This window comes from Thalassophryne amazonica, chromosome 3 (assembly GCF_902500255.1).
Source record: "Thalassophryne amazonica chromosome 3, fThaAma1.1, whole genome shotgun sequence".
Lineage (NCBI taxonomy): Eukaryota > Metazoa > Chordata > Actinopteri > Batrachoidiformes > Batrachoididae > Thalassophryne > Thalassophryne amazonica.
Window position 1 is genome coordinate 10,800,632 of NC_047105.1, and position 27,914 is coordinate 10,828,545.

General features: G+C 40.6%; 1 protein-coding gene across 10 annotated transcripts in view; it reads left to right on the forward strand.

The window, feature by feature from the left end:
- The window catches only part of si:dkey-166d12.2 (rap1 GTPase-activating protein 1), a 317,261-nt gene that overhangs the window by 221,436 nt on the left and 67,911 nt on the right, over nt 1–27,914 (forward strand). For 8 of the 10 annotated variants that reach the window (XM_034165796.1, XM_034165789.1, XM_034165821.1 and 5 more), the window contains 10 exons: nt 3,096–3,131; nt 7,293–7,340; nt 12,286–12,324; nt 12,466–12,651; nt 15,903–16,006; nt 19,498–19,576; nt 19,670–19,723; nt 19,803–19,886; nt 19,972–20,072; nt 20,481–20,610. In XM_034165796.1, the coding sequence (XP_034021687.1) occupies nt 3,096–3,131; nt 7,293–7,340; nt 12,286–12,324; nt 12,466–12,651; nt 15,903–16,006; nt 19,498–19,576; nt 19,670–19,723; nt 19,803–19,886; nt 19,972–20,072; nt 20,481–20,610 (861 nt within the window). The remainder of the gene's footprint in view (nt 1–3,095; nt 3,132–7,292; nt 7,341–12,285; nt 12,325–12,465; nt 12,652–15,902; nt 16,007–19,497; nt 19,577–19,669; nt 19,724–19,802; nt 19,887–19,971; nt 20,073–20,480; nt 20,611–27,914) is intronic. The other 2 variants (XM_034165804.1, XM_034165825.1) reach the window with 1 other exon arrangement.

Consider the following 27,914-nt stretch of genomic DNA (forward strand, 5'->3'; position numbering starts at 1 on the left):
AGACCCCATTGCACAACCATGGATCTGCCTGTAGTAATTCCCCCTAAACAGGAAATACGTGGTGTTAAGACAGATCTCCAAGAGTTGGCAGATGTGGTCTGGTGTGAGTTTGGTCCTTTCAGGTAGAGACACATCTTCTAGCAGTCTCTGCCTCACAGCTGAGATGGCCTCAGTGGTGGGGATGCAGGTGAACAACGAAGTCACATCAAATGACACCATATTTTCATCTGCCTCCAGCTGCAGGTCCTTGATTTTGTTCACAAAATCTTGTGTGTTCTCCACATGGTGGTCTGAGTTACCCACTAGAGGAGCCAAAATCCACTTGAGGTGCTTGGCCAAATTGTATGTGATGGAATCTGTGCTACATACAATAGGCCTGAGTGGCACGTCCTGTTTGTGGATTTTGGGCAGTCCATAGATGCATGGAGTGGTGTCCCCCGGGTACAGTCTGTAGTATGTCTGCCTGTCGATGAGTCCCTCTTTCTCCAGGTTTTGGAGGTAGCTAATGATTTTCTTCTTATAGCCACTCGTGGTGTCTCTCTTCAGACGTTCGTATGTACTGGAGTCATTGAGCAAGTTGTTGATCTTGGCCTCGTAGTCCGATGTGTTCAGGACCACCGTGCATCTGCCTTTATCTGCTGGCAGGATAAGGATGCTTTGGTCCTTCTGCAGTGCTGCCAAAGCTTTCTGTTCTTCTCCTGTGATGTTGGACGGAGGAGGCTTCGCACTTTTAAGCGCTGCTGTGACTCTTAGTCGGAGGTCCCCAGCTTCTGACTCTGACAAACTGTTGTGTTTAATGGCTGACTCTACTGCAGTGATGTAATCTACTGTCGGTATATGTTTAGGGGTCACTGAGAAATTTAGTCCTTTGGTGAGCACATCCTTTTCTGTCTGTGTAAGAACCCTGTCGGACAGATTCTTTACCCAATTTTCCCTGTTGTCACTAATTTGTCTGGGTGTATCTTTAAAACTACTCCCACTGAAAGTATGCCTTTTCTGCACTAAAAGGTTGTGAAACTTCCTGATTTGCCTCTCCTTACTTTTTAAATGCTCAGCCATTTAAATTTTAACTATGAACTTTGTGATCTTATTATGGGCCTCTTCCCCCAGTAAGGTTTCTAACCTTTTGTAAAGACTATCAAGATTAGTTTGGAGGTCTAATATTTTAAAATGAAGCCTTCTAATTCTAAGACCCAAAATCCTCCTAAGGTAACTGTGCTGAATCTTTTCTGCTGTGTGGCCTGCTTCTAGTGCCTTTTGCTTCATGCATTTGGGAATAACATTGTCACTCATATGAGCTATTTTGATGTGATTTGCCCTGATTTGTACTTATTCGTACTATGTGTGAAGGGGCCCTCACCGTCACCTGATAATTTTTCAACTTTGCTTGATGTTACTAATGGCAGATGAATGGTACATTTATTAGCCTCAGAAGAGCAATGGTTTATATAGAAAATCTCCTGTCAACATGTCACCTGTTTATGGGGTCTGGTCATTAATGTATTTTAGATGAGGGCTTCTGATTTGACCTTGAACTTCAACATATGACCTTGACATGACCCGTGACAATCAGCAGAGTTTATCCACCAAGTTTGAGTGAACATGGTCTTGGCATCTTGAAGATATTGCCACAGACTGTGATGGTGATGACCAGTGAGTTGACCTTGACTTTTGACATATGACCTTGGCAGAACCCCATGTTGTGAGTGGATGGGCCACAGAGTAATAATTTATTTCTTGTATGTGTTTCTTGTAGAGACACTAACAAAGTGTGAATATGTTACTGCAGGCATCCACACCGTTTTCCAAGTTGGTCAAGTGAACACACACTTTTTGGAAATGAGAAGTTTCCAACATGGATTTTCCAAGTTTATTGTTATGTTCAATGGCGCACAATAGCTTGTATGATAGCTTGGATGGCTCAAAAGATTACAAGTTATTACCTGCAGTTTTTGTGTCCGTCCAAATTTGTTTTCTGACGTTGGTCTTGGTTTTTTCTTCAGCTGAATGAACTTGCACAAACCACTATTCTTTGACATAACTGTCTCCAGCAGGGGTCACCAGCCCTGTTCCTAGAGGTTACCTGTACAGCCTGTTTTGCATATTTACCTGTTGCATCCACAGATGATTAGTCATGTGTGTGTTTTTTTCCTAGCTCTTGACTGGCTGAGCACACCTGGCTTAGTTAATTAGCAGTGGGTGGAGGATGGAGCGTTAGAAAGCCTTCAGGACGGCTGAGCTGCAGAAGCAGGGTCAGTGGCCCTTGCTGTAGTCTAGCAGCAGGGTTGGTTTGCTAATGCAGAGCAGTTAGACAACCAATATGTTGACCGGGATTTGATTCCAGGTGTGTGCTCCAGGATATCTGCCAGTATTTTTAGACAGGGAACTTCCTCTGCATCATCACAGTCCACCCAGCTGTAAATGGGTAGAGGCCTTGGCTGGGGAAGTAACCTGTGATGGACTGGCATCCTGTCCAGGGGGAGTCATTGACTCTTGCTTCATGCTGCAGGATCTAGGGAAAAACACCAGCCTGATTGGCTTCAGGACTTGTACCGGATTTGGTACTACTTCTTTGAGGTCAGACAACTGAAGATTAGTTGTCACATGTTTTAGTTTACCTAATATGTGTGAGTAGTTGTCCTGTTTTCTAATTACACATGCCTCTTCTGTACATTGGAAGTGCCTGAGTCATGCATGACCAAAACTAGAATGTGTTGGATCTAATTTGAGCACAGCGTGCAGTCAGATGAGCTGTTGACTGGAGCAACACAAAGAGGAGCCATGGAGCTTTGAGGCTTGTTTTTCCCTCAAGAGTTACTTGTTTACACTGTGTTTGTCTTGAAGTGTGGAGGAATGATTTTCCTGCCATTAAATGCACGGAGCCTCACCGAGACCTGTGTCAAGTGCTTTGCAGGGGGGGGGGGGCATTATGTATGTCAGATATGAAATTATTGGATTCCAAAAGGAGGTCAGGCATCTGGAGAAAAACATTTTACTGAAGAGTAGAGAGGAAGTGTAAGACTGCAGAAAAAGCATATCAGCACAGCATAAGCCATCAAACCCATGTTCCTTCTCGGATCTGTCTCCTTCCCCAGACCTCAGACTTGTTTGCCATGATCGAGAGGATGCAGGTATTGTAAGTGGTCTCCTGGCTCTGCTTCTTTCTCCTGACTGCCTGAACTTCTCTGTCAACCTTTCAAGACTTTAATTAATCACCTTCCTCAGAAATTCCCTCACTTTGGACATTAAACAGTCTTTTATTTCTGTTTCTGTTTTCTTTCTCTTTTTTAAAAAAATGCTTTTTGCTGCTGGTTTTTTCCCCCCTGCAGATTACAGCCTTGCTTCCACAACACGTTTGTGTGTCTGTCCATGTGGTACTTGATTTACTCTGAATGTATTTGTGGGTATTTGCAGGCTCTCTTGAGAAATGTGATGCTTCTGAATGTGCTGAAGTGAGCTTTTGTGTCTTCTTTACTGCTGGGTGTTTTTGTTTGTATCATCAGATGTGTTAAATGTTATATTATTCAGTCTGCTAAAGTGGATATTTCAGAATATAGTTTGTATAGGTGGTTATTCCAGATTATATTCCAGAGTTAAGAATAGTGATTCTGAAAAGGTAAAAAATATCAAGACTGATTTAATCGAAGAGTGACTTTAACAGTGTTTTTCTTCTACTTTAAAGCTACAGTGTGTCGAATTCAGTGGTGGGGACAGTTCTGCTAATTCACTAACCGCTAATTACTGAAGCTAACTTTTTCATTAGCAGATTAGCTTTTCAGCTAACTTTGAAAACCATCAGCAGACCAATAAACTTAAACTTAGTTCTGTTAACTTTCAGTCCACTAGCAATTTTTTTGCTGGCATAGTGAGGAAAGCTTAACAGTCACAAACATCTGTAAAACCTAAAATCCTACATGTTAGTTCCTGTCGTGTGTTTTGAAATAATCAGACCACTGTAAGAAGCTCAGTCTTCCCTCAACAGAAGCTGCTATTGCAAAGAAGAAAAAAAATGTCATTTACTTTCAACATACATCAACTCAGACAGTGGACAGAAGACATGAAACGCAAAGCACCTTTCACTCATGGTTTCATTTAAAACCAACTAATCCCGGACAGTTTGACATTAACGGTAATGCTGTCATTTTTACAAAGTGAAAATATGATATCGCGCATATCTTTTAAAGTAATGCACTAATTTTTAAGGTTTGAGCATTAACAAAATTCAAATGACCGCCTCTCATCACTTCCTCTTTTGGTATCAGCAGGCTGGGTGCATAAAGATAGAAGCTCTGGCTCGGTGTTTGTTTTCGGTTTGTGATTGCCTTTCAATTTATCCAGCAGCACTTGCAGTGCTTAAACTTGAAACTGTCTTAGCCAGCTGCATACCAAGCCAATATTTAAAGTTAGCTGTTAGCGGTTAGCTGTAACTTCCACATGTTATAAAAGTTATCATTTCAGTTAACAGATTAGTGGTTATTGAAGCTAACGTTTTGGTTAGCTGTGCCCACCATTGGTCGGATTTAGGGGTGTTTCTAAGCAGAACTGGAATATTGCATTCGTAACTATCTTTTCATTAGTCTATAATAACTTGCAACAATGCAGAAATGTGTTTTCATAAGCTTGGAATGAACCCCGTAATGACTCTAAGACTATTTTGAGATAAAATTTGTCACACAAATATTTTGAACATGTTCAAAATTCCAGCGACATTAACACAAGGCCTTGTGACTTGCGTGAGGAAATTGAAAACCCCTGCAAAAGTTTCAGAAAGTTTACTTAGGCTAATATCTCACTGGGCATGACTCTTGGAGAGTACTTAGAAATGTGAATTAGCAACAAAACACCCAAATGAGTGACAAATTCGCATTTGGTATCATACTGAAGTGGTACAAATGATAATGTGATCCAGACACTGTGGAAATTCCCCGAGTTGTATCTAGCAAGAAACAGCCCTGAAAATAATAATAAAATATGATAAAATTACAATAATTATAAAATAATAATAATAATAACAAAGCCCTTTTCTTCACAGAGGAGAAAAAATACAACAGGAAGAAAAGTGTGAACAGCACACTCAACCACTTGTAGAATGATTTCCTGCAGAACTAAATATGTAATGTCCAGCGGTCCTCACCATCAAAGAGGTCTTGGCTGTAACCTAATTATTGGGCACCCCTGCTTCAGCCCCTTTGTCAAAGAAGCAAAAATGGAAAGTGAAAAAAAAAATCCACAGTATAATGCACCGGCAACAGCATAATGTACCAGAAGATAGCACAAAATCCTACACACTGTAACTTTAATTTAAATATTCACTTTATGAAAAAGAAATGTTTCCTTGTGTATTTCCTTGTGTGAAATTGATTTTGGTGTTTAGCCTGCTATATCAGAATCAAGATGCCCTGATTGTGGAAACATCATTCATATGTAAATGAGGTGATGATACCATAATGATGATGGCTGAATCACTGTCAGAGACCCCAAGATGTACTTTAGCTTTTATAAGGACAAGATTTTAGGGGGAGGAAAAAACAGCATTTATAAAATGTTTTGAGCTACAACCAATAACAATCACAGATGTGAAAAGCATTATTGTTATTATTATTATTATTATTACACACAGTATATGTCAGAAAAGCAAGTAGATAGAGAAGCGACTGTCAGCAGATTTAATGAAACCCTTTCTAATTTCTATTTGATTCCTCTTCTGAAATCCAGAAATGTACATCAACTTTAATACATTTCAAACATTGCTGCAGGGTTGGCAATTAGGTTTTTCCATCCCAGCACACATATTGCATGTGTAAATGGAGGGGTAAGGAGGAAATTTAAATTTTTATTATAATCTTAGGTTTCATGATAGTACATCCCCCCCACCGTCCCACCCCGCCTTTGCATCTACCAGTCTAGATGACAAACGTCTTTGCACATTATCAAATTATTAAATAAAATCCCTGGAAAAAGAGATAATGTCCTGGCAGAAAATGAGATGTTCTTTTTCTGTTACATGCACAGACGTTTTGTTTAAGCTAAAATGGCAACTTGGTAGTTTGTCTGTTTGTGTCATAGGAATGTAAATGAGTTCATGCTGTAAAAGTTAAGCAAATTGTTAAGTCGATGAAGTGGGAGTAGTTGAAATGGGATATTACCAAAAATAAATCAATAAAGGCAGATTTTGTGTCAGACAAAACATCTATATTTCTCTTAGTGTTATTATTATTATTATTCTAATCCTGTTATTACTGAATGATGAATAGGAAATGTGTGCTGTGTATGGAATTCAGAGTATTATACACAAAATATCGTGTTTAACTTTTCCGATCATAATATGGTACAGTGCACTTCACGACAACATGTATGCTGCGTTATGCGCTGGTGGACTATAGGGTCCATTGTGCTACTCAGACATTTAACATGTAGTAAAGTAAGACCCTTCGGCTGTTCCCTTGTTTGTACTCGGGGTCGCCACAGCAAATCCGACAAATCAATCAATCAATCAATCAAGTTTTATTTCTATAGCACTTTACAACAGTTTTCACTGAACCAAAGTGCTTTCCAATAGCACCAGCTAGAGATAAAATAAAAAGAAAAGTATGAAAAACACAATAAAACACAATAAGAGCATCCAAAATAGAATAAAAATAGACAAAGTGTTAAAGCAATTATGTGCAAAAAGCTGCCCTGCATGGATCTGCATGTTAAATTGGCACAAGTTTTACACCGGATGCCCTTCCTGATGCAACTTCACATTACATGGAGAGATGAGGCAAGGGTGGGATTTGAACTGGGAACCTTACGCACTGAAACCAAGCGCACTAACCACTTGGCCTCCATCCCAGCCACAAACATTAATACAATATGTTTATTAAACAGAAAGCTCCGCCCACTTACAGCATTATAGCATTCCTAGTTTTTGGGCTGTTTAAAAAAGACCATTTATATTTTTGACATTAGAAGGGCTTCTTTTAAAAAAAAAAAAATCATGTGATTTAGACTTGATGTGAAATTGTAGCTGATAGTATCTTAGGTGTGAGCCAGTGTAGTTTTCCTGTGGTTGTGCACTTCTGCTAACTCTGTAGATAAGCCTCTTCTTTTACTTCCTCCTTGTGTGTGATCCGTCTGCCGATGAGCATCTAATCATGAATTCGTGTCACACATCATGCTTCACAGCAATTTACATAGAACTTGGCAATCACAACTGCTTTTTTGGGCCTTCATGTGTATGTTTGTGTGTTTCACCTGGTCTGTTGGTGTTGTATAGCTCTCTCTCTCTCTCTCCGTCCCTCCTCCCACAGGGTTGCAGAATGGATGAACAAAGATGTTCCCTCCCGCCCCCCCTCAAAGTGAGTCTGAAAGTATCCGTAATGGCAGAGTTTGAGACTGTCTCCTTATCAGGCGTCACAGAGGCTTTAGGATGCTCCTCAGTCGCGTTAGCAGCGGGAAGGAGGACGGCACGATCCTCCGCTGTCTTATTTATTACCTCGACAGACAGACTAATGCCGTTGACATGGAGACTGAGATAATCTCAGCAGGAGGTCCGGACTCTCACGTCAAAAAGTGCAGGCAATAGTTTTCTCATCACGGCCGCAAAGGACAAGACTAAAAGGAAATCTGTAAATTGTTTTGATGTTTGAAGTTAAAATTATCTCTCGCTTTCTTGAACGATCCTTTTGCTCTCGCTGTCTCTGTCGGTGCAAAGCCTGTCATTTCTGATGGAAAAGGCCTCGACATGCTCAGCTGGAGCTGTTGAAATTCAGCGTGACAAGCAGAGAAACAACTTGACTCTCATCTGAAATGAGAGTCAAGTTTGAACAATAACATAAGCAGGATGCTACAAAGATTTTGCAAGAGTGTCATGACCACAATGGTGGCAGAGGATGAGGGGGGGAGCTTTCCCACACAGAAAGTCCAAGTATATTTAACAAGATTCGCTAGTTTTTGTCAGTAAATTTTTCAAATGGTTCCAGATCTAAGAGAGATTGGGTTTTTTAATGTATACCAGTTCCAGATTTATCAATCAATCAATCAATCAATTTTTTTTTTATATAGCGCCAAATCACAACAAACAGTTGCCCCAAGGCGCTTTATATTGTAAAGCAAGGCCATACAATAATTATGTAAAACCCCAACGGTCAAAACGACCCCCTGTGAGCAAGCACTTGGCTACAGTGGGAAGGAAAAACTCCCTTTTAACAGGAAGAAACCTCCAGCAGAACCAGGCTCAGGGAGGGGCAGTCTTCTGCTGGGACTGGTTGGGGCTGAGGGAGAGAACCAGGAAAAAGACATGCTGTGGAGGGGAGCAGAGATCGATCACTAATGATTAAATGCAGAGTGGTGCATACAGAGCAAAAAGAGAAAGAAACAGTGCATCATGGGAACCCCCCAGCAGTCTACGTCTATAGCAGCATAACTAAGGGATGGTTCAGGGTCACCTGATCCAGCCCTAACTATAAGCTTTAGCAAAAAGGAAAGTTTTAAGCCTAATCTTAAAAGTAGAGAGGGTGTCTGTCTCCCTGATCTGAATTGGGAGCTGGTTCCACAGGAGAGGAGCCTGAAAGCTGAAGGCTCTGCCTCCCATTCTACTCTTACAAACCCTAGGAACTACAAGTAAGCCTGCAGTCTGAGAGCGAAGCGCTCTATTGGGGTGATATGGTACTATGAGGTCCCTAAGATAAGATGGGACCTGATTATTCAAAACCTTATAAGTAAGAAGAAGAATTTTAAATTCTATTCTAGAATTAACAGGAAGCCAATGAAGAGAGGCCAATATGGGTGAGATATGCTCTCTCCTTCTAGTCCCCGTCAGTACTCTAGCTGCAGCATTTTTAATTAACTGAAGGCTTTTTAGGGAACTTTCAGGACAACCTGATAATAATGAATTACAATAGTCCAGCCTAGAGGAAATAAATGCATGAATTAGTTTTTCAGCATCACTCTGAGACAAGACCTTTCTGATTTTAGAGATATTGCGTAAATGCAAAAAAGCAGTCCTACATATTTGTTTAATATGCGCTTTGAATGACATATCCTGATCAAAAATGACTCCAAGATTTCTCACAGTATTACTAGAGGTCAGGGTAATGCCATCCAGAGTAAGGATCTGGTTAGACACCATGTTTCTAAGATTTGTGGGGCCAAGTACAATAACTTCAGTTTTATCTGAGTTTAAAAGCAGGAAATTAGAGGTCATCCATGTCTTTATGTCTGTAAGACAATCCTGCAGTTTAGCTAATTGGTGTGTGTCCTCTGGCTTCATGGATAGATAAAGCTGGGTATCATCTGCGTAACAATGAAAATTTAAGCAATACCGTCTAATAATACTGCCTAAGGGAAGCATGTATAAAGTGAATAAAATTGGTCCTAGCACAGAACCTTGTGGAACTCCATAATTAACTTTAGTCTGTGAAGACGATTCCCCATTTACATGAACAAATTGTAATCTATTAGACAAATATGATTCAAACCACCGCAGCGCAGTGCCTTTAATACCTATGGCATGCTCTAATCTCTGTAATAAAATTTTATGGTCAACAGTATCAAAAGCAGCACTGAGGTCTAACAGAACAAGCACAGAGATGAGTCCACTGTCTGAGGCCATAAGAAGATCATTTGTAACCTTCACTAATGCTGTTTCTGTACTATGATGAATTCTAAAACCTGACTGAAACTCTTCAAATAGACCATTCCTCTGCAGATGATCAGTTAGCTGTTTTACAACTACCCTTTCAAGAATTTTTGAGAGAAAAGGAAGGTTGGAGATTGGCCTATAATTAGCTAAGATAGCTGGGTCAAGTGATGGCTTTTTAAGTAATGGTTTAATTACTGCCACCTTAAAAGCCTGTGGTACATGGCCAACTAACAAAGATAGATTGATCATATTTAAGATCAATGGTTATGGTTTGGTTCATAATTTGTTAATGCAGTTTTACTGGATCAGAGCAGGAAAGTCTGCTGAAACACTATGGCCTGTTTTTACTATTGTGATGCTGCACGTCTGCATCTCTTCTGGCCAAGGCAAACAACTATGGGTAATCCAGTGCTCACAGGCTTTATGATGCACTGACGTGCACCACTACATCCGAACAGTGTGTCGCCTCTGCTGCACGACGGGATTGAATTGTGACAAAATGAAGAAGAACATCAACATGGCGGATGGATAAATCAAAACGTAGGCTATGCTAACAGGCTATAAATGCCTGAATTCGTCTTCTGGGCCTCAAGTACATGCTGCATATTTTTGGTACTCTACGTTGTTTTGGGTATTCTATGTTGTGCTACCCCCAGTGGTTCAAAGAGGTAAGCGCTAACATTAGGGTGCATCTAATCCCCCAACCTCTGGAAATCTGCCTGTCTTAGTCATAAATCTGTTCTACCATGCAGAAAACCTACTCTGTTAATCCTTTTTTTTAAATTGAGCTATGTTTACCTATGCCACCGCCACTTTGAAATTTTGCATTTTGTTTTATATGAAAATATATCCTATAAATATATCCTAATATCCTAAATATCTCGAACACTAAGGCCAATAGGCTGATAGTTACTATTAAAGTTGAATATAAATGTGGGGTTTCTGTACAATTTGAGCCTACTTGCAAGTCTCTAGGATGATTGGTTCTTAAGATATGGATTTTTCATATGAAATCAAAACACGAAATTTCAAAGTGGCGGTGGCATAGGTAAACATAGCTCAATTAACACAAAATTTGAAGAGACTAAGTTTTCTGCATGGTAGAAGAGATTTATGACTAAGACAAGTTGCATTTCAAAAAAATTAATGGGGGTCTGATGCGCCCTAACTGACACTGCGACACCATCTCACCCCAAGTTTTTGATGGTGTCACAAAAAGTGATTTAATCTATTAGGTCGTGGTACCATCACAAAAAATGTAACATTTTGTGATGTATCATGAAATGATTTCATGATGGTATCATGAAATTTGGGGTGACGTGGGCGGGAGTGGGAGGGGGATAGGGTTAGGGTTAAAAATAGTGGACTAAACTTGACTGTGCCACGAAAATGTGATACATTTTGTGAAGTATCAGGAAAAAAAAAAAAAACATGAGACTGGGCTGGGCAATGTCAGTGTCTTGTAACACAATAGTGCTACAAGACAAAAACCAGAAGAAAGTTCAGATTGAATGTTTAAATAAATTGAATATTTCAGTATAGCACCAGATGGTTTAACTAAATGTCGATATGGATTTTTGGTCGTGCCACCCACTGCTGTCATCACGAAGTAGCTTCAGCTTGTTGCTTACAAGTAAGCAACAAACAAAGACTTACAGATTAAAATAAAGGTGTTTCATTAACAGAGAGATGGAAAAAATGTGCTACTCTTTGTGATATATTATTAGATTGAACAGAAATTATCTTGACCATTTTAGATAAGGCACTAAAATGTTTCTGCCCTCACAGTCTTATCATTATTAAACAATTTAACTTTTCCAAATTATTGTCACTAAAAAAGTTCCATAGGTTTAATTTGTAAAACTGAAATTGACATGTATTTTCAACATTTAAAAAATGAGATTTTTGCATATTCGTAGTTTGATAGTTAAGACATTAGTACAAAATTGTTCACATTTTTTTTTTTTAAACTGTTGGTCATAGTTTGATTTGGTATAAAATAAACAGTTTGATCATAAAACCGTGACTGCAATTACAATGTAAATTATTCTAATTTATATGAAATAAATTCAAAAATCTAAAAAAAAAAAATCACAAAATGGAGGTAACAATGTGCATTAACATTTCTGAGTTGACTGGAGGAAAAATAAATACGTTAGAATAACTTAAAATAAATAATATTTATTTGAGCATTTTATACCTAATGGCGTCAAAACTTTGTAATTGAGTTGGATCAACTCTACCTTGTGGAGACAACGGAAATCAATTTTACAAAACCACGTAACGAAATGCTTTTCTCAAGTTGAGTTTGTGGGACTGGAACATGGTGTGCACTCAGCAGTGGCTGAGTTGAAATTACTCAGAAATGATCTGTGCAAGTTGTTACCTGATTTTTTTTTTTTTCTTTTAAAGTTGAGCACTGTGTTCTTGTACAGAATCTAAGTTCTCGACAGCAGGAATCATTAGAGCAGACTGCTACTGTTGCTGCTGTCTTTTGCACGACAATAACATAAAGGAGCAGGACTAAAAGTGTAGAATCGCATGATGTTCTATCACAGTTTGTGCTCTTTTTTCTCTCTCTCTCAAAGGAAATACACTGAAAGTATGACTACAAGCGGCTGTTTGTCAGTTTGAGTTATATTTGTTTTTTTCCCCTGCAGACAGAGGAGGACTACATCCCTTATCCCAGTGTTCATGAGGTACAAGCATTGTCTCCACGGCACAGTGACACACCACATATTTTAGGGATATTAAAACCTAAATTTGCTGCACGTTGGCGGAGGCGTAGTTCCTGATGCAACATGTATTTACTAATTAAATATTATGTGTATCACTGTTAGGTTCTGGGTCGCAGAAGTCCTTTTCCACTCATCCTGCTGCCCCAGTTTGGAGGGTATTGGATCGAGGGGACCAATCATGAGCCTAAAGAGACACTTGAGGCTGATCAACCCTCCTGTCCGCCGTCGCACATCAAACTGGAGACCAACAGCACAGCTAAGATCTACAGGAAGAATTTTATGGGCAAGGTACAAGAAAAACTGCTTGAAGCACTGGAAAAAATGAGAGAGGGAGAGTTTACTGTAGCACCCAGAAATATACTAGTAGGCTGGATTAAGATCCGTCCTGTCCAGGGTGTACTCGGCCTCACACCTTATGACTGCTGAGATGTTTCTAAGTAATCATGTGTGACGGAGGCCAGCAGGAGTCGCTGTGCAACAGTAGTCGGTAAACCTCACTCCCTAACAGCTAAAAGGATTTTCTGGCCACAAGGCCAGGGCCCTGAGCTTTAGCCTCCTGGTCAGAGATCGTGAATTCGCATCCGGAGGGGAGCGAGTAGGAGGACTCAAACACAATGCAGAGGAAGCCGCTACACATGCATTAACTGGGCCTAGCGGATGAAGCTACCAACAGCTGCTAAAGTGTTACCACTGTTGGCATACAACATTAAAGCTGACAAGAATTTCATTCAGCACAAATATTGCAACAGATATGTCTTAGATGATCTGTTAGGATGCTTCTCTGCACAACAAGCTGTGTTATTCCAAGTGTTTGCAATAAAATGCTCCAACAATGACAGACGCAGTCTCTACAACAAGCCCAGTGGAGTGGTCAATGAGCTGGCCTCAGCCGCTGTCACTCAGTGACCACACCCCCAAACTTTCTGGCTTAAAACATCTCAAACTAATAAATTAGAGGAAAAAAAATGTCAGTTGTCATAGAGGAGGAAATTATGTATAAAGACCAAACCCATTTTTTGTACTAGGCTCTAAACATGTTTATTTCCACGCTAAAGTCTGACATTTTAACATGGAGTCCTATGGAAATGTGCCCTGTTTTGAAGCCAGCCTCAAGTGGCCAGTCAAGAAAGAGGCAGCACATTTGTGCACCAATGATGAAGTAAAAATGGACTTTTCCCAACCTTTTGTGGCTCATGTCCAGCTGTTTGTTGACTTTTTCCCCTATAAAATAAAAACAAAGAAATAAAAAAAAAAACCCTGACATTAAATAGTGAATTATACGGGACGACGCCTTTTAGTATATAATGTCACTTTAGGGTGTGGGGCTTCGGTGGTCAGATCCCAGTCCTTCTGTGCTGACTGTGTTTGGTTCATGCCCCAGCTGGACTTGGCACCTGATGCCTCCCTCCTCATTCAACAGTAAATGATATCTGATGGTTCCACTTGTGGGGTACAATGTGGCGACGAGGGGAACGGGCCACCTGACCTCATCATGCTCCTCGACCTGGCACAAACTCTGATGCTGGAAATAGAGTGTGGAACTTATCCACCCACCATACTTAGTCACATTCCAGCCGATCAGAGTGTATAATGTACCATCAGCCATGTTTAATCTGGACTGTACTTTGATTTCAAGCCAACCAGCTGAGCTTCATGCAGCTAAATGCTTTTGAAGCTTTGGGGAACTTTCATGTGAGTCACTAATTAAAGCTTCTCCACTGAAATGAGAGAAGACGGTCCTGTAATTTTAAGAACATTGTCCAGAAGCTCAGAGAAACAAACATCAGCCACCAGGTCAATCACTCAGTTGCACTATGACGTCTTCAGATGTGGAAAGTACGGTCGGTGGTGGACCAGTTATTTTTTATTTATCGTATTTCCTGGAGTGTTTTTTTTTAACTTGTATGGGAGACCCCTCCGACTTATACTCAGGTGCGACTTGTATACCAAAAAAAAAATTGTGTTTGTTATTCATAATAATAAATATAGTAACTATTTACTGTATACAGGACTTTCACAGGAATCAAAGCACTAAACAAAATTAATTCCAATAATAAATGAATAAATGCCAGTAATAAAGGTACAATACAACATTGCACAAAAATCCCAAATTAATGACCTGATAATACAGGAAAAAGATGCAATTTATACTTTGGCGCAACTTATACTTCGGAAAATACGTATTTATTTTAATTTAATTGCATCAGTCAGATAGGTGTCAATTTCAATTTATTTTCATATGTATAGTGCCAGATCACAACAAAGTTGCCTCAAGGTGCTTCACACAAGTAAGGTCGAACTTTTCTAACCACCAGAGCAAGCACACAGGCGGCAGTGGTAAGGAAAAACTCCCTCTGATGATTTGAGGAAGAAACCTCAAGCAGACCAGACTCAAAGGGACACAATTTACAAAACAATTTACAAAATGAATATACAGGAAATTTTGCCGGTGCACATCACAGGAGGGTTGCAGAAGTAGACACCACTCACATCTCTGGATGGAGCTGCACCTCAGACAGAGAGAAAAAACAGAATCAGGCATCAGAAAGACAACAACTACAGTATAATTTGTCAGCATTAAGCAACAAGAAAAACAGGAGAAATACTAAGGTGATCACCGGCCACTAGCCCTAAGCTTCACGAAAAGACTCAGACTTTAGGTAAAGTTGAGGCTGCGGCACGCTCCGTTTACTAATAAAATGAATTAAAAAAGTGAAAAGCATATTAACATACTATACCAGTATGCTAGCCATACAAAAGGGGAAAATAAGTGCGTCTTAAGTCTGGACTTGAAAGTCTCCACAGAATCTCACTGTTTTATTGACTCAGGAAGATCATTCCACAGAACAGGGGCACGATAAGAGAAAGCTCTGTGACCTGCAGACTTCTTCTTCACCCTCGTGGCACAAAATAGTCCTGCACCCTGAGAACGCAGACCCTGGGCCAGCACGTATGGTACGCTATCATAGCTGCTCAGGCTGCAAACACTTGTGTCGCGGTTTGGTGAGAATTGTGGTTTGAAGGTCACGATATCTTTTAAACTATGATGCATTCCTCCAAGGTTACCTCATGTAGGTACAGACTAAAAGAATTACAAAAGGTATACAACAATATCACTTGAAATGTCCAAGAATTGGCTCCAGGAGCTACAATTTACACATTGTGATTATTTTGCTTGAAGGTTTTACATTAGGTTTTGTGTAACCACATTAACAACAAATCTCTGAACATGAAAATATAATTCATAGTCAAAGTTGCAGAACTCATTTTTTTTAATGATACACAGACCACTGTTTTAGCAATATTTGTATGTGCAAACAGCAGAAAGTATATGCAGGTTTTGCTGAATGTATGCAAGCTCATGCAGCTTATTTTTAATATATAAAAAAATTGATGCTTGAAAGGGGAAGCGAAAGGGGCGCATTAAAAAATCTGCAACACAAACAACCTGTGTGTGTGTGTGTGTGTGTGTGTGAGAGAGAGAGACTTTCTGACAGCTCGTGAATTAAGCTTTTTTTTTTCTGCTTGTCTTCCAACAGGAACACTTTAATTATTACACCATCGATGCCGCATTGGGACACTTGGTTTTGTCGGTGAAATATGATGTCATCGGGGACCAGGAGCACCTGCGCTTGATGCTTCGGTATGATTTCCTTGATTTGATCTGGATTTCGTAGCATTTGTGCCCATTTTTCTCACCACACGTCACTAATTACGCATCACTAGTTTTACCCCACCATAGTACCCCCCACACACACACACACACACACACACACACACACACACACACACACACACACACACACACCCCTCCGCCCCCCGTTTTTAAGCTCTGTGGCATTTTCGATTGGAAACAGTGCATTTTTGTGTCTGCCATTATAAACACACACACAACACCAGGGGGCCAAACACGATAAACAGGAGGAGTCTCCCTTCAGCACAGTGACAGTAATTAGAAGTGAAAGAATTCTACAAAAAATACAGGATGAAAATGAGCTGGAAATGCTAAACATAAACCCTAAAAAAATGACAGAAAGGACTTTTTTTTTTGTATCGTAGTGTAAATGTTTTGTTTACACTGTGGTTTCTGTATAAATGTGATGATGAGGTACTTTAATAGTGTGTGGGTAAAAGGCCAAGTGATAAAAATGTCTAAATGTCAGTGAAAAAACATGGTGGCCTGCAGGACATTATTTTCAGCAAAAGGACTTCAGAAGGAATTAGTTTTTTGCTGTTGTTTTGTTTGTTTGTTTTTACAGTCAGTTTGTATGGTAAAAATTGCACACTTGCTCAAAATAGGAGGTTCACTGATAACCTCTGTTGATTGGCACCCAAAATTTCAGTTTTTATAGAGTAACTTATGGAATTTTTCTAAAAACATGGAATACTTTACAATATGACTGGAGCATTGGAGTGGATGCATCTGGTTTCTTAGGTACTGGGATGATGATGGAGGATTTTTGACTGTGCAAGAGAGGCCTTGAAGATGTCTGTGTACACACTTGCCAGTTGTTCTGCACAGGCCTTTAGGACTCTGGGTGAGACACCATCTGGACCTGCTGCTTTCCCAGCTTCACCTGTTTCAAAGCCCTCAGGACCTGAGTGTGTAACACCTGAATTATAGAGTCATCTGAGTTTTGTGGGCAAGTCTGTCAAATCTGGCACAAAAGCTGTTGAGATGATCTGGGGGCGTGCTGTCTCTGACCTCCATGTCCGAGTTTCTCCTGTGACTGATAGGATTCCCTGGCACATACTGTGTGTGTTGTTGTCTCCTTAGAAGCCTTCAAGTATTTGGGAATAAGCCCTTTTAGCTGCTCTGATGGTTTTACGTAGCTTGTAACGGGGCCCACTTGTATTTTTCACTGTCTCCTGACCTGTAAGCCACATGTCTATTCCTGATTTTCTTGCAGACATCTGCGTTAAACACTGGTATTTGATTTGGGAGAACAGGGACAGTTCTGGAGGGGACACAGATGGATGTGCACCAACTGATGTAATCTCTGTCTCTATGTATTCATGTATACTGGTTGTGGCTTCTTTGAATATTGTCCTATCTGTTAGTTCTAAACAGCTCTCCAGATTTGCCAGTGCGTTGTCAGACCAGGTGTTGGTGATTCCGGGTCAGCTTTCAGTCGTTTCATGTAAGTGAATTTGAGCAGAATTGCCAGATAATCAGATTTGTCGAAGTGGGGTTTGGGCTCAGCTTTGTAGTTATATCTGATGTTGCAGTATCAGTGGTCTCGGGGCGATGGCCTACGTCGCCCGATCAAAAGGGAGTCTGATTCAGATTCATGTCTTAATGTCTAAGGAGAATTTGTGCTGAGTTTGGTGCTTCTGTCACCATTTGAAGGATTGTTTCAGTTATCGGCTGCACTAAACACACATTTATGGAATAAAAACACAGACAGCACAAATCCCCCTCACCAACTGAACGAAAATGGGAAGGGAAACAAAACCACTAGATGGCACGTTATCCCGCACCCTGGAGCATTATGATAAAAGGATTAACAAACGCTACTGCATTGCCCGCAGGGATCCACGGGCTCTAGATGAGTTGAATGAGTTGGAAAGTTGTGTGAATCCAGAATGTTTTTAGAACCTTAGACCTCAACAGTTTTTAGAAGAGGAACTCAGGCCTTTTATTTCCTGTTAATTACATGATTTTTTAAAATATTAATTTACTGTCTTAATGTATTTATAAACTGTTTAGGTTCTTGATATAATATACAATTATTATTATTATTATTATTATTATTATTATTATTATTATTATTATTATTATTATTATTATTATTATTGGGGAGGTGATGGTCTAGTGGTTAGCTGTTGGGTTTGAGACCAGAGGATCCTTGGTTCAAATTCCAGCCTGAATTGAAAATCACTAAGGGCCCTTGGGCAAGGTCCTTAATCCCCTAGTTGCTCCCGGTGTGTAGTGAGTACCTTGTATGGCAGCACCCTCACATCGGGGTGAATGTGAGGCATTATTGTAAAGCGCTTTGAGCATCTGATGCAGATGGAAAAGCGCTGTATAAATGCAGTCCATTTACCATTATTACTATTATCATTATTATTTTAGCTATTATTTATTCCTTCTCTTTTGTCATTTGATTTTTAAATAGACCACAATGGAAATAAGTTTTTTCAGGTTCTTGCATCACCCATTTATTTTTTTAACATATTTACAATTATATTATGTACTAAATACTCACTCATTCATCTTCAACCGCTTAGTCCAATCCCCTCCTATCCCAGCAGTCATGGAGCGGGAGGCGGGGTACACCCAGGCCAGGGCGCCAGTCTGTCGCAGGGCCACAAACAGACAAACAAACACATTCACACCCACACACACCTACAGACAATTTAAAGATTCCAATCCACCTAACCTACATGTCTTTGGATGTGGACGGAAACTGGAGCACCCGGATTAAACCCATGCAAACACGGGGAGAACATGCAAACTCCACACAGAAAGGCCACAGGCGGGAATTGAACCCATGACCTTCTCGCTGTGAGGCAACAGTGCTAACCACTAAGCCACCATGCTGCCCATGTGCTAAATAGAACTTACAAAATAAAATCACTCACTGCACTCACACTTGTAATATAAAGATGACTTATCGCCCTCTCCTGGTATAGGGTGTGAGTCCAGACAGTAGTTAGCAACATCCATTGTTCAGTGTTGTTAGCTAATATTCGTAGCTTCTCTAAAAATATTTGTCCTGTCAACTTTCCATTTTCACAGCGTTCATCCTTGACCCAAAATACATAAGTATACCAAATGGCAAATGTCAGCTCTCCCTGGTTTTTGTATGATCAAAGCCACATGCATGCACGCACACGTGCACACAGAGGCTACTTGACTATTATAATATAGCTAACTTAACTCTTAGGAAATTAATGCATTGGTATTTATATTTTCTAACTTAGTTCCTATTTTCCTCTTTTGCAAAAATAATAGAAGAAAGTGTTGAAGTTGTGAATTTATGCACAATCAATCATCATTTGCAAAACTGATCACAAAACAAAAATCTCAGTGAGATGAAAAGCATGGTAGTGCCAACTTGCATGAATCATCATGAAACGGAATCGTTTGAGGTTTGTTTACAGCCTTTGTATTGATGATTTGTCTTTCAGGACAAAACTAAAAACTCACCATGATGTGATTCCCATTTCTTGCCTCACCGAGTTCCCCAACGTGGTGCAGATGGCCAAGGTCAGCACTTATTGTCAAATTACAAACACCAGTTCTACAGAATGTCAATAAAATGAACAACAAAAAAAGCTGAATGTTGTTTTTAAATGACAGCTTGTCTGTGAAGAAGTAAACGTGGACAGGTTTTACCCCGTCCTGTACCCAAAGGTAGGTGCTCATCGTTATGAATTTCTTGTGACTGTGTCCATAAATGCGATATGAATGCTTCATATCCACGTATTCTCAGGCATCCAGACTCATCGTCACTTTTGATGAACATGTGATCAGCAACAACTTCAAATTTGGGGTCATTTATCAAAAGTTTGGCCAGGTGAGTGTCGTTTTGAGAGATTGCGCCGCCTGAGCGGTACGTTTTGAAGCCCTGCATTAACGCCTCTTTGTGTCCCTTTTTGCAGACTTCAGAGGAAGAGCTCTTTGGGAACATGGAAGAAAGTCCAGCGTTTGTGGAGTTCTTGGAGTTTTTGGGTCACAAAATTGTGTTGCATGACTTTAAAGGGTTAGGACGCTGTTTTTCCTTCAGTTCTCCTTCAGCTCCAGAACTGTTTATTCATTCAAAGTGCAGCACCTCTCCTTCATGTGTGCCAGAAATGCGTCATCACTCGCTTCGCTATTGATTTGACTTTAAACATATTCCTGAAAAAGCGATTTAGCGTGGCCTGATATTTATAGTTGTGCGGACTCTGTGACTGAGCCAGATTTCATGCCAGCATTGGCATTCTCTCAATGATGAATGGATCAAATACCCAAGAACGTGCACTGATGTTCCTTTCTGTGTTCCTCTGCTCACTTCATTCTCCTGCTTGTCTTCCTCACACTCAATCTTTCTTTTTGTCTTTCCTGCTTCTTGGCACTTCTTCCTTACCGCTCACCTTCTCCACATTACACCTCACCTGTTCTGGTCCAGGTTTCGAGGCGGGCTGGATGTCACTCACGGGCAGACGGGGACCGAATCCATCTACACAAATTTTCACAATAAGGAGATTATGTTCCACGTGTCCACCAAGCTGCCTTACACAGAGGGAGACTCACAGCAGGTACGGAGCATTCAGAGGCGATCACCATCATGAAAATTTGCTTTTGTTCAGCTTTTAGGTGCCTTCACTAATTTAGTTACTGAAACGTCTCATTGACTCCACGTGTGGCTGTGACATGAGCAGCTAATGGTACCCGGGGAGCATCGAGGGTATTATGAGTAGTACAACTCCAAATCAGAATAAGCCAGGATGATATGGAATATCCAAATTAACCCTCAAGCGACCGGAAAAAGGTTTCCTACCATGAATTTGTCTTGCATTTGTTCATAGAATTTTGCAAGGATCGGCCGACTTTTGACCATAGTTTATACTTTTGCAAGTATAATCCAAACTTGTGGTGGGTCACTTATGACCCCGGGAAGATCTATGAGATTTTCGACATTATAGCTTCAGATGGCATTGTAATTTGCCAACTCTAATCATTATATTTTGCTGTTTTGCAAGGAAGCATGGCCAACAGATAGTGCAGCAGATAACTGAAACAATCATGCAAATGGTGATAAAAGCATCAAATTCGGTAGAAATACTCCTTAGACACTCCTCTTTTGAAAAAAAAAACGATTGGCCACTTGACTTTTCAATTGGTGGTCAGGTAGGGGTCAATTGAAGAATTACACAAAGGTCAAAATTAAAAGATGCTCCAATCATATTGAAACATATTCCACGTTTTTTGTCTGATCATAAAGATTCCAGAAAGGTATAGTTTGGTTTATCTGTGACTGAATTCTCTGGAGTTACGGGATAAAAACAGCAAGAATGGTGACAAAGCTCAGTTTTAGTTTGTACAGGGGTCAAAAGTTAAAGTTGCTCCAGTTTTCATAAAAAGTGATGCAAATTATTGGTTGAGCTAATAGGATTAATAAATGGAATAGTTTTGACAGTGTTGAATGCTTGGTCTCCAAAGTAAAGGTCAAACAAGGTCTGCGTCTACTGGATTCTATGACATGTGACATATGTTACCCCATAACGTGATAAGTAAGGATGATACATGGTCCAAACTATTCCTTTTTAAAACCGTGTTAACTCAACTAGTAATTTGCATCACTTTTTACCAAAATTGGAGCAGCTTTAACTTTTGACCCCTGTACAAACCAACACTGACCTTTGTCACCATTTTTGCTGTTTTTATCCCATAACTCCATAGAATTCAGTTACAGACCAGCCAAACTATACCTTTTTGGAATCTTTATGATCGCACAAATAATGTGGCATAGGTTTCAATATGATTGGAGCATCTTTTAATTTTGACTCCTGTGTAATTCTTTAATTGACCTCTACCTGACCACCGATTGAAAATTCAAGTGGCCAATCGTTTTTTTCAAAAGTGGATTGTCTGATGATTATTCCTCCTGAATTTGATGCTTTTATCACCATTTGCAGGATTCTGCTCTAAATATTCTCTTATCTGCTGCACTAAGACCAAGAATAGCAAGATTTGCAGCTGCACAAGCACTGAGACTAATTCTTGATGCCCAGAGTGAGGATGAAAAGGATGACGGACAAATATATTAGAGAGTGAAGTTAATATGAAGAACCCTAAAACAATCATGTATATACAAGTATTCCAATATAATGTCAATGGGGTCATAAATAACCCCACTCGGTCATATTAGTTGCTAAAATAGTTTAGTCGCTTGAGGGGTAAAACAAAGGTTTTCTTACATTTGCTTTGACTTCTGTTTCACTGCAGACACTATCAGCCGAGATAGTTCATGTGTTGTCAACTTCAAAGGTCAGCATTCATGCAGAAACGTACGTTGGGACTTTGAGCAACACAGGCTGCCTTCAAGGAAGGCAGTGATACATTTTTCAAGCAAAACCACTTTCTGCACTCATTATAAAGGCAATGGCTGCTGAAGTGCTGAAGAAGAGGGTACAGTTATTGGATTGGTATGCCAGCAGTCCTGACCTGTCCCCAGCAGAGAATGTGTGGAGAATTTTGAAAGGAAAAATGCAACAGCAATGACCCAATACTGTAGTGCACCTGAAGATGTGTTTGCAGGGAGAATGGGACAAAGTAACACCTCAGATGTTTCACTGATTGTATACTCCATGCCAAAATGTCTGTTAAGTGTTGTGAGGAGTAGTAAAATTTAAAATTATGTAGCCTCCCATTATTATTTTCATTATTTATTTATTTTGAGTGTGTTGCAGGCCTTAAATGCAGGAATAGACTGGATGTATATGAACAAATGAAATTAAGTTGACCACACCAAACATGAACTGTCTTCAGTTCATACTCTGCAATGAAATAGAATTTGGTGATTGTACCTGAGGGCTTGAAGACAGAAAGGACTACAACAATCTGACATTTGACCCCAGCTTGATGATTGACCTCTGGCTGTTCCTGCCAGGGCAGTTGTGAAATACATCTGTGTCCCACATTTTGTCCAAATTAGGTTAAAAACCAAATTCCTTGACATTGAACTTTACTCAGATTAATTTTTTAAGGGTTCAGCCTTCACTGACTTCCCAAGTTTGGTAGAACTCAACAAAAGGACCTGTGAGGAGGAAGCCAACAACCAGACAGGCAGATATGACCTTGGTCCAAAGATTGAGCTTTGGCAAATTTGACCTTGCTGAGCAATTCTAGAACCCAAGCCATGGTTGGTTCAATTTGGAGTTAAAAACTGAAATTTGATGTTGACCCCGGTGATTGATGTCTGGGAAATTTGATATCACCTGAGCAATTCCAGAACTCACCTCCACACACATTCAAAGTTCACATGGGAGAGAGAATCAATATTTTTGACCTTTTGTCCCAAACTTTACTAAAATAAACCTTTTAAGGGCAATTCTGAGGTTGACCCCTCATCCACATATCAGGTTTGGTAGAAATTGGTGAAAAGACGTGGGAAGATTAGAACAGTTTTCATACTCTTGCCTCACAGCTAGAAGGTCAGGGTTCAAAGCCTTCCTATTCCACAACGTCCTTATACATGTGGAGTGAAGAGCATCGGCCTGTATTCCATAACTGCTTATAATTTGGTGCAAACATGATCTATCGACCAACAGACAAAGAGGATTAAGAACAGAGCCCTGGGGTACTCCATATTAAATTAGGTTAAGGTTTGGAGCCCAGGCTTATGCTACATATTTCTGCATCTGTCGTGTGATGAAAGAGCTTTGGGTTGCACCCTCTGACCACCAAAGCAGAGCTGCACTGAAAAGTATCCCTCTAACTTTTGTAGCCAGGAGTGGTGTGGGTGTACCTTTGTCCTGGGTCAACTGCAGGAACACCCCACGGGTCATGTGCTTCACATTAACCTACACCCAGGACCTCAGGTGGTCCTTCAGCCTGCTGAAAAGTGCTCTAGGGGGTTGATGCACTTCAGCTATTGTGAAATACATTCAAACAACTTCAAACCAAAAATGAATGCTTGTTTTTCTTTCTGTGGGAGTAACACTGCTGCTGCTTTCTGCCGGAGGACAGCACCCATGGTGAAGGGGGGAAAGCCATCTGCAACCCTGTCAACAGAGTAGTGAAAACTCTCAGAGAGCACGCAGAGGTCACGTGGCTTCAGGGTGCTGACCAGTGCAGTGCTGCTGTGTCATCTGCAGTGCAGCGGTGCTCAAATCCCAACCTGAGGCGACACAGGCGTCACGTGATATATCATGTCTCAGGAACCACATTTCACAGCGGAAAATCTGTGAAATATATTTTCAGTCAGAAATAGGGCTGTCTCCATGAGAGACTTTTACTTTTTTTTTTAACCATTTCCACGAGGAAAGCAAAGTTTGTGGATTAAAACTCAGACTTTAAATGCATTAATCCTCAGCTGCTCTTAACTACCTTTGAGAGGGGTTTGAACTTTGTTACCACAGTCACCCTGCACAGATGGTCCATAGTGCCAAGGCTTGAAAACAGCACAGAAACAACGCCCACATGGGATGATGATTCATGAGAGAATTCATAAAAGGACAGTACAGTGCAACGATAATAACATGGCATTATTCCCACATTAATTATTCTGAATTATTGTAGCCTGATTGAATGTGATCTGATTTTAGCAGATACACAACATTCACAAATGTCAAGAATTGCAGCGCAACACAACAATTGCTGAGTTCATTTTTTAAAGTGTCTCAAGTGAATTCTGAGTATGATGGTGCATCTGCACAGACATGTCAATGTGGAATGTTATGTATTATGTATTTCAGCGTAGGTCACAAGGAGCATGCGAACTATACTGCCGCTTTCAGGGACGCTCACTTATGCTGGGGGGTAGGGGTGCTTGCACGCAGTTCAGATCGAGGACTTACTCAAAACATCCATTATTACAAGCATGTGCACCTACTTGCCTCATGTCAGCACAACATATGAAGAGTTCAGATGCAAAACTTAGTAAGTTTTTTTTTTAATGGAGAAAAATGCAGTTGAAAATGGAGATTTAAAGGACACCATATTCGGAAATGCACAGACTTTCATCAATAAAATGAAAATAGTTTGTTCAAATTCTTTCATATTTTGCACACTGATGGTCTCCTTGACAGCCAAGTACATGTTGGCCTCAACTAAAAATTTATGGTTTGGGAGATACTGGGTTTTGCATATATAAGCACATATCACATACAACCTCCACACATGCATCAAATCGGAATCAAACCTGAAGCACCCGTCACACATAGCAAGAATGTGGAGGAGCCATTCCAACACGGCAAATATTGCCATTATCCGACGCAGTCGGGAGGAAAAGAGACGTGGCTAGCCGTGGTCCGAACGCATCTGGAGTGCCTCATCCACACCTGCACGATGGCATTCAAAGCGCATGTAGACAGCAGGTGGATGACACAGATTGCTGTCAGACAGCCATAAAAGGCGCTGCAGACTGTCCGATCTCCAAATGTCTGCATGGCAGACTGGAGCACTGTTTTCGTCACACGCACATCCGCACGTGTGTGCGTGGCACACTTGTGGGGCTGTAATTATCACTCAGCTGTGTGTGTGTGTGCATAACACTGCATGGGCCACTAAGCGCCTGCATGGAGTGCATATGCACGCGCCTGCCACTGGACAAGTGGACAGCTTCACTCCAAAATTTGCTGGCACTTGGGCCATGCAGTCCCTCAGATGGAGCCTTTCCAGGGAACTTTTTTTTTTCTTGTTTGCACACTTAAGCAGCACAATGCAACTCTGGACACTGCAGTGGTTGGATTATCACATGGAATTAATTTTTGTTCTTTTGGGTGAGAAGATTCTAACCGCAGGCTGCGGTCCCGGCTTCATGTCCATGTGCACGCTGTGAAACACTCCTGGACCGCTGTTGGAGGTAAGATGCATGTTTATTAATGATGTCACGGCCTGGCACACGTTCCATGTTATATCACCTACAGAGTTAGAAGAGTTAGCTTCCTTTGCTGTTGGTCCACAAACCCATGATGTGGACAGGTGATGACCTGATTTTTAATCCAGGATGTGATGATTGGTGCTGTGTCGAATCTCTCTAAAGGAGGTCCATTAAGATCCACAAGAAGGAGCAATGAGAGGCGGATTTCATGCAGTCTATTGCGGGTTTCACCGTCAGTGTCATTGACAGCAGAAAACCCCTTCTCACACTTTGATGACGTTGCTGCTTACATCTCCATTAATCCACTCTTCTGACAAGTGCATGCCAGTTACCTTTTCAGAAAGCAGAAGAGTTTGTTTTTTTTTATCTCTGCAAATTGTGCATCCCGACTGTCCATTCTGTACAAACAGCCAGGTGTTGCGGGACTTCCATTCTCTCCAATGCTGGCTGGTCCAGTTAGCCAGAAGAGAAAGGCAGATGGAGTCTCCATCATCAGTGGCCTCTGAGCTCTCATCAACCTGATTTCCACCCTCTGTCGGCTCGTCCTGCATGGTTTTCAAGAATATTCTCGATTCACCTTCACTACTACTGAGTAGTCTTCTAGAATATTCTTTAACTGCTAGAACTGTCCAGAATTTTCTAGAAGTTTCCAGAATTATCTAGAAATTTCAAGAAACTTTTAGAACTTTCTAGAACGTAAAAAAAAATAAAATCAAAGTTTGTGCTGAATGTAGTCATTTTTCCATAGACTTTAGACATAAGCAGTTGAAATATAACACTTAGAAGCCAGGAACAAAAATTGTGTTACATAGTGTAATAAATCATACTCATGCACAAATCCTGCATTAAAAATAGCCTAATTCTACACATGATCCATGATTGTGACAATACAATAAAACAAAACAAAACGGAAATGCATGTGAAAAAACAGCATTTTGTTAATATTTTAGAGCCCCCCCCCCCCCCCCCCCCCCGCCCACAAAAAACTTTACAAATTATGTTTTCAGGGGAGCTCATGTCTCTTTAAGTGGGGCTGAAATGAGACCCCACTAACCACCCCCCCCCCCCACCCCGCCATAAGTTGTATGCAGGTCACAAGGGTTTTTGCTACTAGTTTGGGAGGTCCTGAGACTTATACTCCTGTGTAACATACATACCAAAAATCATGTTTGTTATTATTGTTATTATAATATAATATTAATAACAGTTTTATCAATAATAACTATTTATATAGGGAAAAGTATTTATACTGTGTTTTTCCAGGAATAAAAGCACTAAAAAATTTAACTCCAAAAATGAAACAAAAAATGGCAATGAGATGAGATGAGGCCGGAGATCCTTCTGGGGGAAGGGCATTTGACCTTCAGGAGCCAATAAGGCCGCCATGTTGATGTTAGGTGGAGAGATACAGAATTACATTTACTGCACCTCTGACCCTCTAGAGTACAAATTTATGAAGAATATTCTCCGGTCCTCAGCAGCACATTCCTGTTGTGTGTTGGGGGGTTTGGCTGGACATTTTGGTGTTGTTTTCTTTTCTTTGCTCTCCAGGTGGTATGCAAACTGTTTTTTGTCTGTGGAGAAGGTGCTGGCAGAAGAGTCCTTCACCCTCATCATTATTGGCTGCACTTGTGGAGGATGTTCACGTGCAGGCCTAATGACTTGCAGCACCTGTGGATGATGCTCACGTGCAAACTTAAAGACTTTCAGCTGAAGCAGATAATGAGATGGTGTTCTGCATTTAAGCCATGAGTGATTCGAGCAGAATTGCCGGGAACTCGACCTTGTGACGTTCGTTTGTGAGACGCTGAGGACCGCGCCAGGGTTTGACACATCGTGCCTGTGAAGGAGGACGGGTGAGGGACACATGCTGTCAGCACACATCAGAGGTGATTATTGTCTGAATGATCGTTAATAGTAATTTGGCATTTTGTTACGCAGTATATTTGAACATTGATGAGAATTGTGCAGCTCGCTTCTCACTGCCGTGGCGTACGGACTGATAATCCTCCACCT